At 50.2% G+C, this 13,576-nt stretch overlaps 1 protein-coding gene across 2 annotated transcripts in view; it reads left to right on the forward strand.

Moving 5' to 3' along the window:
- The window catches only part of Hs6st1 (heparan sulfate 6-O-sulfotransferase 1), a 39,182-nt gene extending 31,447 nt beyond the window's left edge, over positions 1 to 7,735 (forward strand). The window contains exon 2 of one of the 2 annotated variants that reach the window (NM_001108210.1): positions 4,809 to 7,734. In NM_001108210.1, the coding sequence (NP_001101680.1) occupies positions 4,809 to 5,517 (709 nt within the window). In that variant the 3' untranslated portion in view covers positions 5,518 to 7,734. Of the gene's footprint in view, positions 1 to 4,808 lie in introns of both variants that reach the window. The other variant, XM_039083560.2, reaches the window with a different exon arrangement.
- The last annotated feature ends 5,841 nt before the right edge of the window (positions 7,736 to 13,576 follow it).

Raw genomic sequence — 13,576 nt, forward strand, 5'->3', positions numbered from 1 at the left:
GGAAGCTTATGTCCCTCCCTTTGAAAAGGAGCCAGACACAGGCTGGCACCGGTAAGAGCCGTGGAGACCCCAGAGACCCACGATCTACTTCCTGCCTTTACTTGGCCAGAAAATGGAGCTTCTCCTTAGGGTCTGAGTTGACTGCAGATACTCAGTCAGCAGTCACACCCACACTCCAGCCAGTCAGAGAAGAGGACAGAGTGTCTCCGGGGACATCACGATGACCAGGCTTAGTCATTCAACCATACTTAGCTGCAAATCACCTTCCGGGCTTCTTTCCCCTCAGATGCTATCATCTTGAGGGTACATACATACAAGCATGGCTTCTCTGTCACCATTGCCTTTTGTGCTGTCCATAAGGAGTCAGCTTAGGCTGAAGTTCTTTAAGGGTCCAAGTGATTGATGCTGGGCTAGCCGCTCACAACCCTGAATATTCACTTCCTGTCTTCAGCTAGCTGCATCAGTGGATGGCAGAGGGCCGTCTAGGGCTCAACTACACACACTCCAACCCAAGAAAGGACTCCGTCCTGCTATCCACAAGGGCTGTTTGCTGTGGGCACTGCCCGCTCTGGGCGTCTGAGGGCTGAAGGAGCTCCTGGGAGGGCTGTGAGCAGGGTCTGCGTGCTCCTCTCTACAGCACCTGACCCCTGATGTCACGAGGCCTGGACCTGAACCTGGGTATTTTTGGAAACAGACTCGGTGACTCAACAGAAATAGCCACTGCTTTCCTTTGAGTATTAGCAGAGGGGGACCAGCATTTTCTCTCCAGCATTTAGAGGGGGAGAACACACACACCACTTCCAGCTACTAACAGCTGCTCAAACTTGATGGGCTGGGAAGCTCACAGGCACCCAGGAAGGGCTGCTTGTCCCCGCATACACTGTCAGGAGGCAGGGTGAGAGGCAGGCCCCTGGGAACCCGCTCACTCCACTAAACGGGTGCCATGTCACTTGCTTAAGAACTGAATTGTACCAGGCCTGGTGGCACATACCTAGAATCCTAATACTCAAGAAGCTGAGGCAGGAGGACTGCCGAGACTCAAGGGCCTAAGTTACATCATCTCCTGGTTGTGGGCAGCATCCACTCCCCTGATCTGGGTGCCACAGCTGAGCTGCCTTTGTCTTAGGGTCTGAGTTCTAGGACCCATGGCTAAAGTCTTGACCATTGCACCTCTGGTTGGTCTTACAGGGAGGCTTAGCAGCAAATGTCTTTACCCACTAAGCCATCTTGCCAGCCCCCTCCTGTGATTTTAACTTACTTAAGAGGCTGCAAAAGATAGTGTGTCTTCCTTGCCCTGATGGTACATGATTGGGAGACCCACCAAACCAATGTACACACACACACACACACACAGTTAAAATGACTGAATAAATCTACGTCAGAGATGCCAGAGCTGATAGGAAACTGCCATCTGTAGGACAGAATTATCCATTACTAGAGGTCCTCTGAGGTTTGCTTTGCCTGTGAGTTTTATCCTTGAGGCCATTCCTGACCCAGCCTCTTCTTTCTCACTCCCTCCTTGACCCTTCTTCACCCACTCCACAGTGTGTGCAGGTCTTTGGTTGTTCTCCTGTGTGGGTACACGTGGAGGCCAGAGTTGGACACCAAAATGTCTTCCTCTATCGTGGTCCAGCTCCTGTTTTGACATAGGGCCTCTGACTGAACCAGCTAAACTGGCTGTCTCACAGCCCTGGGATCTACCTATCTCCCTCCCGTTCCCCTGTATTGCTGGGATTATAGGTGTGTGCAACTGTGCTCATCCTTTCTGCAGGTGCTGGGACCCACACTTGTGATCGTTTGGCAAGCAGTTCGCTCTCTGACCCGCCTGCCAAGCCCTCCTGGGCTTTCTGCAAACTAGGAAGACACTCTGGGATCTGGCCCTGCCTTGGCCTCTGACTTCCACCACTGTCCCTTCTGACGTCAAAACCGTAGACTCTCAGTCTGCTAAGAAGACTCTCAGCCCTATCCTATTTGGGAATGCTGCCCACAACCCCAGGGACCCTAGTCAGGGCTGGCACCTCCATGTCCTTGTTCCTACCTGTCCACGCTAGAGAATTCAGAAGTATTAGTTAGAAGCCAGTGTTCCTCCTGAGTCCTCCACAACCCCTCTGTGGACAGGTATTAGCATGGCTGCTGCCAGAAAGGCTGGGTACTGCCATTTCATGTCCATCACTCTTTCTGTAGAGGTCTGGGGAAAGCCTTCACACAGCAGATCTGACCCCAGAGTCTATTAAGGGAGTTCAACTTTCCCCAGCGAGAAGTTCTGTCCTTGGAGATAAAGGACAGAAACCCTAATTAGCACGAAGTAGCCTCTAGCTGCTGCAGCAAGAGACCCAGCTCGATCAGAAGTATTTCATAGCGTAAACAGATCCATTGTCATACTCTTATGCAGATGACCATTCCAGAGTGATCCCTCATGATTTTCCCAGAGGTGATTTCCTTTCCTCCAGAGCTAAGTGAATTTACAGAAGCTGAGACTTGCAGGTTTCTAGTTCAGAACTTGCTGTCTCCGTGGGTATGGGTGGTGGTCACTGCTCATCAGGGAAGAGCAGGCATATACCTCTCCCAGAAGAGAGGAATGGAGTGAGCAGGCTCACGGAAGCAGGAGTCAGCAGGCTGGGCAAGCTCTGTTGTCTCGGATCAGAGGCAGAGGCCCCTGATTCTGTGTTTTTATTGCTGTGCCCCTAATATTTCCTGTCAGTTCGTTAATCATGCATATTTTTTAAAGATTTATTTATTATATATAAGTACACTGTAGCATCTGGTGTAGACATACCAGAAGAGGGCATCAGATCTCATTACAGATGGTTGTGAGCCACCATGTGGTTGCTGGGATTTGAAGTCAGGACCTCTGGAAGAGCAGCCAGTGCTCCTAACCACTGAGCCATCTCTCCAGCCCCTGTCTCCTTTTGTCAGCAAGATTGTATTTAAGTGTGGGTGCCCAGTGATGCCAGAAGAGGGTGTCAGGGCACCTGCAGCTAGAGTTAGAGAAGATTGGGAGCTGGGCCATGGGCGTTGAGAACTGATCGAGCCCTCTGCAAGGACAGCAAGTATCCCTAACCACTGAGCCGTCTCTCTAGCCCCTGGGTTTTCTTTTTCCTGAAGTGTTTGAGGCACGTAAGAACTTGTATCGTGTCTATGAGAAATAACTAACTCAGAGCACTGAAGGCCTGTTACCCTTGCTGCCCGAAGCCCATCCCAGAGGATGGTGTCCCTAGGCCTCCACCCTCAGAGCGCACCAGCTGTAGCCTCTGCCTTGAATTTCCACCTCATTACAATGAAATTATAAATGACTTCAGATTTATTTTAGTGTGTGTGTGTGTGTGTGTGTGTGAATAACTGAGGAAGACAGAAAAACACCTCAGATCTCCTGGAATTGGAGTCACTGGTGGTCATGAGCCACCTAAGTACTGGTTACTGACCTTTGACCTCTGGAAAGACAGCAAACGTTTTTAACAGATCATCTCTCTAATGCCAATTTTTACTTCTGAAAACTTGGTAAACATAGTATTATTATCATTATTATTATTACTGCTGCTGCTGCTGCTACATGTGTGGGGAAACCTGGCCTCTGAGACCAGTCTGTGCAATCCACCAGGTGACCAGGCAGACAAAAGGCACGGTACTTTACGGGACCTCAGACGATATGGTGGGACAGTCAGGGTGCCCTGAGCCATGAGATGGTGCATGCCCAATTCTTGGGGTGAGGGAACTGCTGGCTCTCAGTCACACAGAGCTCACCCCAGGAGGAAGGCAGCCCTGTTGAGACATCTGACCCTAGAGTTACCATCTGTTCAGTGCTGATGGACTTCTAACACCAAGGACACAAAATGCTTCCGAAGGTCAGAGGCCACCACACAACATGTCGGCAAGGTATATAGGTCCCAGGCATAAGGCCAGATGGGCCCCATTCTGAGGGGGTTACAGCCACCATCTGACTCACTGAGAGAAACTGCCAATCCCTTCCTTGAACATCCTGGGAAACTTCTAGGACATGGCCTAAGTTAGCCAACCCATAGGAGCTCCAAGGACAGGACCAGACAGGACATTGGAGGCCCACGACTGCCCTGGGGGGATAGCGGGGTCGGGGCGGGGGTTCTGCAGTCTCTGTAAAGGGCCAGATCGCTTTTGTCAGAACTATCACTCCTGTGGCTTTCAAGTTGTCAAGTTGTATGGTGGCAGCTGCTGGGGCCTCCTCACCCTCCCTCTCCCACCAAGATGTATCAGCAGATACCTGCTGGTGGGCCCCACACAGGAGAAGGGGATGGGGAAGTCAGAAATTCAACAAGACCTTAGCCAGGAAAACCAGGGGGTGTGCTCCTTCTCACTGTCTGGGAAGGGAGTAGCCGCCATATTTTACCCATCTGCCTACAGTGCCCTGAGGTTCCCAAACCCGCCATCAGAATGCTCAGGAGAGACACCCCATTGTCCTGTGTCTGTGCTGCCTAAAGGAAAAATTTAGGTCATCCCTCCTTCATCTACATATCTGCAGTAGCCCAGGCCATTCCGCAGGATATAGTCAGGTTGTCCCTGCTTGAGTTGGGGACTGGGGCAAGAGGGAACAGAAGCCAGGCACTACAACACACCATTCTGTGGTCCCACTTATAAGGCATGCCCTGGATAGTTCCATCCCTCAGACTCCAGGTTTTTTCCTCAGAAACATGGCTGAGCCGAAAGCTTATGATGTAGCTGGAATCAACTGGATGTCATGTGCCCAAGGGTCCATGGTAAAGAGCCATCGTTGCCACAGTGGGCACAGCTCTGTCCCCTTTCCAGCAATACTGATCTCTTCCCCGTTCTGATTGTAGAAAGTTCTACTACATCACCCTGCTGCGAGACCCTGTATCCCGCTACCTGAGTGAATGGCGACATGTACAGCGTGGGGCCACGTGGAAGACCTCCTTGCACATGTGTGACGGGCGCACACCGACCCCAGAGGAGCTGCCACCCTGCTACGAGGGCACAGACTGGTCGGGCTGCACATTGCAGGAGTTCATGGATTGCCCCTACAACCTGGCCAACAACCGGCAGGTGCGCATGCTGGCTGACCTCAGCCTGGTGGGCTGCTACAACCTGTCTTTCATCCCCGAGAGCAAGCGGGCCCAGCTGCTGCTGGAGAGCGCCAAGAAGAACCTGCGCGGCATGGCCTTCTTCGGCCTCACGGAGTTCCAGCGCAAGACGCAGTACCTATTTGAGCGGACGTTCAACCTCAAGTTCATCCGGCCCTTCATGCAGTACAACAGCACGCGGGCGGGCGGTGTGGAGGTGGATGAGGACACTATCCGGCACATCGAGGAGCTCAACGACCTGGACATGCAGCTTTATGACTATGCCAAGGACCTCTTCCAGCAGCGTTACCAGTACAAGAGACAGCTGGAGCGCAGGGAGCAGCGCCTGCGCAATCGCGAAGAGCGCCTCCTGCATCGCTCCAAGGAAGCGCTGCCACGGGAGGACACGGAAGAGCCAGGCCGAGTACCCACCGAGGACTACATGAGCCATATCATTGAGAAGTGGTAGTAATGTCAGGGGCAGAGAATGATGGGCAAGAATTAACAGGGAAAGAAGTGGGGCCAACAGTTCTTGCTGTTTGGTGCCGCGGGAACCGTGCTAGTAGGCTGCCCTAGACCTTGATGGAGCAGGGTAGGACCTCTGGGGCAGATGGCCTCCCTGCTGTCCTGGCCCCTGTGTCACAGTTAAAACTGACAAAGATTTGAAAAAGACTGGCGAGGGGACGTGTCTGCCCAGCTGAGACTCCCACACCTACTATGCACGCACCGGCCCCCAATGACCAGCCCGCTAGGAACATGTTACTAGCTCCTAATAGCTTGGTTGAAGCTCCTTGGTCTTTGGGGACCCTAATACCCCCAGAACCTTGGGGAGCCTTTTCTTTTGAGAATACAAGCATATCTCTGAGGCGTCCTCAGACCTGGAGTGCTCCCCAACCCCCACCTATCAAAGCTGCTTTCAAGGTCAGGGTCAGCCCCAGCTATGGCCGAGATGACTCAAGTCTGGCACCTGGCTACTGCACTCCCTGGGCCATGATCAGAATCCACGGCATATCCTGGCTTTGGGGGAACCAGGTTCAAGCAGGGAAGGGATGGACACCAAGAATGCCCCCCCACCAATCCCTATGCTTTCTGATGCACTGCCCCTCCCCCATCACTGAAACATTTATACAAGGGCTTGTGTGCCAATGTTCCTACCATACCAGCAACTCTTTCAATCCCATGCATAAAAGCATCCTTTGGCTGGGATACAGGGCCACATCAACCTGAGTTGGTACTGAATGGCCGGGATGGGGATTTTCCCATTCTCAGCTAAGATTGGAAGAAACCATTCTGGATGTCCTTTCTGGGGCCTGTTTGCATAACCCTCCCCATCCTGGCTCTCCTTACACCTTCCTACCCTTCACAAAGTCTGACCCAGCTATTTCCAGCAGCCCCGTGAACCAACCAGGGACCGTATTAGAAGCCATGTTGCATATTATATTAAGTTCTTTTTTTTTTTTTTTTTTTTTTTTTTTGGCCTAGTGCCCTATCCCTTACGTTCTTTAAGAGGCCCTGGCAAGCCCTTAGTGGAGGTGCCATGACTTTTTCAGAGTCCATATGCATGCAGCCAAGGGTTGTGAGCTGTCCCTGAGATAGGACAGGGCCCACTCCCTGCCTCTGCCTCACTCTGCACTCAGGCTAAGAAGGGGAGGGTCACCACAGACAGGAGTGGGGGCCATTATGTAGCACAGCAATATTCTAGATGTTGGCAGGTGTCACTGCTGCCCCAGAGCAATGGCTTAATCTTCACGTGTGTGGTATAGGATCAGGCACTGGGCACTTGACCTTGGGGTCCATGGGCAAGATGAGTTCTGATTGTGCACTGTCCGGCCCAATCTAGGGCCACCTTTATGGTGGTTGATCACTCTGAAGATATGGGTGGCAAGATGAGTTAGAAGGTCAAGGTCACTGAGAAGAATTGGCTTAGATGGCCAAGTTTAGAGTGAATATATTATCTTTGGGGAGCCTGGGGCATTTTGGGGAACCCATGGATCTCTTACAGGTCATGCTGGTTGCTGCCACTTCTGTCAGGAAGCGCCCCAGCTCCACGTTACCCCTCCCCCCTTCACAACCTTCTGTGTACCCGACCTGAACATAGGCTCTGTCCTATACATACTGGAATAGGTTTTAACGTATGCCCCGTCATCCTGACTCACACAGAAGCACGGGTCTCTCCTCAATCTTTGCTGCATTTGAAAAAATATTCCCTCCCATCTCAGGCCAGCGCCAGGTTGAAGCGTCCTCAGTCCCTCAATTGTCCACCCCTGCCTGAGGCTCAGGCTACCAGCTTTGGGACACAGCTTCCTGGTACTCGCGGCATCTCAGAACAGGGTGCTTCTCCAGCTCCGAGGACTCTGCCTACAGGGCTGTTCCCCGGCAAGCCGAGAACTCAGTCCCCAGGCACCCTGCAACCCTGCAGACACCCCCTCCTAGAATGGGAAGCAGGGAACCTGCCCAGCTGACGCGTCTGAACTGGAACTGTCTCACTTGAACCCAGGAGCTTTAAAACTTTATTTATTTATAGCTTCTTATTAAAAAATTTAAAAAAAAAAAGCGCTGAGAAGGAATCGTTTTGGTTATTCATACGGAATTGATCATGGAAAAGCAAAACTGGTTGGTTGTCTTCTAATTGTCTTCGCCTAGATGGAGTCTGAACATTAGCGGATGAATAAACCCTGAAAAGGTCATCTTGTGCTGTAGTCTGTGGTGATGTAATCATGTTTAGGCAGGGGTGACGGCAAGACCGCTCGGGTGCAGGTGGCCCGCCAAACAGTGAGATGCTGGCTAAGTAAAAGCTCATAAACCACAAAAGGTAGAAACGTTCATCATTTATTGTAAGACGTGCCCAGGTGACACCGGATGAAAGGGGACTGTCACCAACAGCAGTAACCCTGCCGTCCGTCACCAAGACTCCCTCTGCTCAGCTTTTAACTTTCAGATGGCAAACAGAAAGAGGTCTCTGGGCATGCCTCTCGGCTGGCAGAGTGTCTAGCATACAGGAAGCCGAGGTTTGACTCCCCGAACTCGGGAGCTGGAAGCAGGAGGATCAGTTCAAGGTCATCCTTGACGGACAGGAAGTCTTGGTGACAGAAAGTCTGAAGTCCAATGTGTAGAGCCCTGTCTCAATAAAACTAGGTTTATCCTTCGATATAGGAAATTCTGAGTTAGAAAATATTGACTCATACACGAGCGAGAGAGTTGTTCTTAGAGACTATCAGCTCAGTGTTAGCTCCTTATCTGTTCCTAGCAACACAGCCCACAACTCAGTTACAAAGAATAAAGGTTTGCCATGCATGGTGATGTGTCAGTAATCCTGGCAGAAAGAAAAAAGTGTTCATTTTGCTCCAAAGTACAGGAGCAATTCATGTTAGCCTTCTTGCTGGCAGAGCCCTTTTTACCTGAAGACAGGTCACAGAAAATGACCAGAGTGGCGACTGAGCCAAGCATGAAATGGTTGTTTCTTTTGTTTGTTTGGTGGTTGTTTTTAATTGTTTCTTTATTTATGTGAATACACTGTTGCTGTCTTTGGACACACCAGAAGAGGGCATTGGATCTCATTACAGATGGTTGTGAGTCACCATGTGGTTGCTGGGAATTGAACTCAGTACTTCAGGAAGAACAATCAGTGCTCTTAACAACTGAGCTATCTCTCCAGTGCAGAAATGGTTGTTTCTTACCTGCAATCCCAGCTCTCAGGAGGAATAGGCAAGAAGATCATAAATTCTAAGCTAAACCGAGCTGCACAGTGGTGACCCTGTCTAAAATGACCGGGAAAGGGTTCCGTTGCTAAAGTACTTGCCTTGTGAGTGTAAGGATCTTTATTTAATCTGCAGAAGCTACATTTAAAAACAAAAAACAACCAGGTGTGGTGGCAAGTGTGTAAATCCCAGTGCTGAAGGTGCAGAGACACGGGGACCCAGCCAACCTAGCCACCTGGTGAGTTCCAGTCTACTGAGAGGCTCAACAAAGAACACCCAGGTGACAGCTGAGATTATAGTCTGGGTCACACACACACACACACACACACACACACACACACACACACACACAGTGAAGCACATGCTTATGTGCCCTCTACTAAAGCCACAGGATATATTCATGGGGTTCTACCTCATGCTATCTAATCCTAATCAATGCTTACATGCTCCCACCTCTGAACGACATAGAGGTCTTACTACTTCCCAATGTGGACTAAACTCTATACATGAGGCCTTAGGGGACACTCCAGTCATACAGAAACCACGAGCCCAAGAGTTCAATGGAGGTAATATTTTCTCACACAGCTCCATGTTCCGTTCTCCATCTTCCAGACACGTGTACACTGTCAAACTTTCTGAAGGACCTCAAAGTTGGTTATGGCCATCATATTCCTCTACCCCAAAACGCTTACACACACATCTACCAAAATGGCACTTGGCTGCAACATTCAACCCAACCGCCATGCCCTCCCAAGCATAACCCATGTGCACGATTGTTATCTAGTATATCCTTATCCCATAACTCTTCAGAACCAAACACTTGCTTCTTGTGCTTCTACCATATGGCTTAACTAGAGCCCTCTCCCACTCCTCAATGTCCTATTGATATTGTGTATGTGTAAACGAAGGTACAAGAACCCCACAGCATAACACATGGCAGCCAGGGGATGACCGAAGGTGTTACACATCACTCTTCTTGTTTAAGACAGGATCTCTTTGTTTTCTTCTCCCTACACCAGGCTGCAAGTGTTGGGGGATCATCCTGCCTCAGCTTCCTGTTTCCTCTGAGTATTTATGAACTCAGGTCCTCACTCTTGTGGCGAACTTTTACCTGCTGAGCCACCTCCGGTCTCCCTGCCCTACCCACTGATGCTATTGACTAACATGAACCACTTATCTCTCTCTTTTTTTTTTTTTTTTTGGTTCTTTTTTTTTTGGAGCTGGGGACCGAACCCAGGGCCTTGCGCTTCCTAGGCAAGCGCTCTACCACTGAGCTAAATCCCCAACCCCACCACTTATCTCTTAAAAGGTCCACGACCCATTCCCCACCCACCCCCATCTAATTGTTTAACTGTCTTGAGCCTGAATAACAGGTAGAGGCCTGGTGCTGTTGGGCTTTGATTCTGTCCCGGGAACCTGGAGAAACTGAGTCCCCTCCCCCCCACTTATGTCCTATAAAGGAAGGTGACCAGTCACAAGGAACCCCAGCCGTCCTACACAACCTCCAGCGACTACTAACCTGGCAACAAGAGGAACCCTCAAACTCATTGGGGATGTGTGAATCCCAGCCTCACATCAGCCCAAGATATCTGTCCTTGACCACTGAGTCCACGCATAGAAAGATAACAAAATCTTAAGAGGAATCGGGCTGGGGAGCTAGGTTAGATGCCTGACACCCAAGTGCAAGGGCCTGAGTGCTGTTCCCGGAACCCACATAAAATCCAATGCCCGGGAATCATCGCACTGGGAAAATGGAGACAAGAGGGTCTCAGGGAATCCACTGCCCAGATAGTCCTGCCCAGTCCGAAGCTCCTGGTAAATGAATCCGCCCCCGGGGTCGGGGGGTTAGGTGGGGCTGGTAGGGACGTCAGTCATCCGGGAGAGCTCCCGGTTCCTCCTTGCCTGGCTCTCCCTCAGACTCAACGGCCCCTCCCGCCGTCGCCACCACGGCTCCCAAGGCTGAGGTGGGGGTGGGGGGTGCGTGTCCAGAGTCCCCTCTGGGCGCCCGTGGGGCGAAAAAAAGAGAAATTCTAAAATAAAGTAGAAGTCCTGACGATTTGAGTCCAAGCCCAATAACTCACAGGGTAGAAAGTTGTCCTTTGACCTCTGTGCGTGCAGCTTGCTAGCCCTTCTCCAGGATCCCATTGTCAGCCCTCCTCTGTGGCTGGCTGTGGAGTTAGGGCAGCCTAGGCTCTGCTGAAGGAAAGCACAGAGATTCTAGGAGTGCCCTGACCCTTGGGGCTCTGTCTCTGAGTCCTTAACCTCAGCAGACCCAACCTCCCACTACAGGCCCTTAGCTTGCCCTAAGGGAGTGAGACTGTCTCTCCCACCTACCCTGTTGCTCCAAGCAACACTACGCTCCTTGCTGTCACCCTCCTTCCCCATCCAGGGCCTTTCCCAGTATCCAGTCCTGGCAGAGAGCCAAGGTGTGTCCTCTTTTCTTATCCAGAGAGGGTCTCTGGTCCAAGACCCCTTAAGGGCTTCTTTCTTGAAGTCCTGTAAGGTTACATCCTCCCACTGTCACCCCCCACCCTCTTGTACTCCCCAGAACCCTATGATTTCTGAGGGGCCAGGGGGCTTTGGAAAACACTTTTTTCTTTGTCAAACAAAGAGAAAAGCATTCAGGACACAGAGGCTAGGACTCCAAGGAGCCACGGCTCCCTAACCTCTTTGTCTTTCTGGGACCATCCTATCCCAGAGCCTCATACCAAGCACCAGTTGTTCTCTTCTATCTGAAGGACAGTATGTGTCCCATACTTGAATACATGCATCTCCCAATGTTTGTGATGTGGACTACCTTCCAGGGATTAGCTGAGCTCACCCAGGCTGTGCCTGAGAGGTGTACTGGCCTCCATGGGCTGTTGTCTCTACTCCCAACTGTGGATGCTCACTTCTCGCTACCAAACTGCAACACAAGATGTCTGGCAAGTCCAGAGCCTGTCAGTTCCCCTACCAGGCATGGCTGGTAGCAGTAGGCCCTTGTTCTTTCTATATTTGCATCATACAAAGCTATCATAACTTCTTTGTCTGTTTCTCTGACTTTGAGTTTGGGGTTGCTTTAGGGTTTGTCTCTATGAATAGAGTTGATATCAAGTTCTCTTTCTTTGTCTCTATGCAAAATGTTACTAAATGTCTTTGCAGACCAATATCCAGCCTTCACATGTAGCTGCAGAGAACCTGTTATGGTGTGGTCATTGGCTAGGACGTGACAGCTCTGGCTTTCCGCCCTTCTGTCCTGAGATGTAGGGGTGGAACATGCAGGGTCTCATATTTAGGCTCCACAATACTCACCTGAACAGAGGCATCATGGGGTGAAGGTTAGTACTTGAGTCCCAAACATGATCTTCACTTTGATGTCCAACATACCCATCTAAGTAGCACATGGGCCATGGTGCCGTCAACAGAACAGTTAGCAGAATCAACACCATGGGTTACAAATATCATGAATGTAACCCTCAGTCCTTTGAACTTTCTAGAAGTTATAACCATGTGACAGGACAAGAGGATAAAGAGATTTCTCCATCTTGTATTCTTGCTGAGGCCATTTCAGGTTTAACTAGACTTTGATCTCCTTGATAGAGAATCCCTTGGAAAATTACCCAAGGATCCAAAGCCGAGATGACCCAACTAACTTTGCTTCTGTTAAGCTACTTGCTTGCACAAACCTTATCTGCAACTGCTGAGCAAGAGACCAGGATATGGAGTTTGCCTTTAAAGGCTCCTTGGTATAAAAGTTCATGACTACACATAGGTCCTGAATGCTCAAGTCCCAGACAGCTGGATAAAGACTTCCAATTGGCTACAAAATATGGCAGACTAGTCATATCTGGGGAGTTCCCTGTAACATTTTGGAGGCCCCAGTGAGATCCCTAGAGAATGGACTCTAACACTTTGGGGCTTCAGTACATCAGAAAAGCACACCCTTAGGGTTTTATTGCTGTGAACAGACACCAGGACCAAGGTGACCCTTATAAGGACAACATTTCATTGGAGCTGGCTTACAGGTTCAGAGGTTCAGTCCAGTATCATCAAGGTGGAAGCATGGCAGTATAGGACAGCCAAGCTTAGGCAGTGCAGTAATCTGAAAACAGAAAGTTAGTGATAATGTAACAAGAACAAGGGGGCTATGTTCCAGCTCCTGCAAGCAGCAGAACTCAGCAGTCTTGGCCACGTGGTTCTGGCTTTAGAGTGAAAAATAGAAAGGACTACTGGGACAATTATTTTTTTAAAGATTTATGTATTTATTTTATGTATATAAGTAACTATCTTCAGACACACCAGAAGAGGGCATCAGATCCTTACTACAGGTGGTTGTGAGCCACCATGTGGGTGCTGGGAATTGAACTTGGGACCTCTGGAAGAACAGTCAGTGCTCTTAACTGCTGAACCATCTCTCCAGCCCCCACTGGGACAATTGATGATGGTCAGCTAGAGCTATGAAATTAGTGGTGATTAAGAAGAGACCAGCATCACTGAGGTGAAATCTTCTGGAAAGTGTTTTCTGAGAGCACAGAGAAGCTGTCTGTGTTCCAGAGATGGTCAAGGTTGTACCTCATGCTGCAGCTGTACTTGGTAATGTGTAAAAGTCATCCAGGTGGTACTGGTTTTGAAAGCATGAAGGCATCAAGGAGAGCAGCTGAGGCTGGGCAATGGGCGAGGCCATGGAAGGTCATTGGTGAAAGTGTAGCCTCAGTTGCAGTTGAAGGCCCTGGACTGATGGGGTCATGCAAAGGATGTGAGGCTTGGCACCATGAAGAGAGCCTATGAGAGGCTACTGGTGAAGCCCAGTTGCAGCAGAAGATGCCTGTGTATTAGAGATGCCAGTACCAT

Source organism: Rattus norvegicus, chromosome 9 (genome assembly GCF_036323735.1).
Source record: "Rattus norvegicus strain BN/NHsdMcwi chromosome 9, GRCr8, whole genome shotgun sequence".
Classification (NCBI taxonomy): domain Eukaryota; kingdom Metazoa; phylum Chordata; class Mammalia; order Rodentia; family Muridae; genus Rattus; species Rattus norvegicus.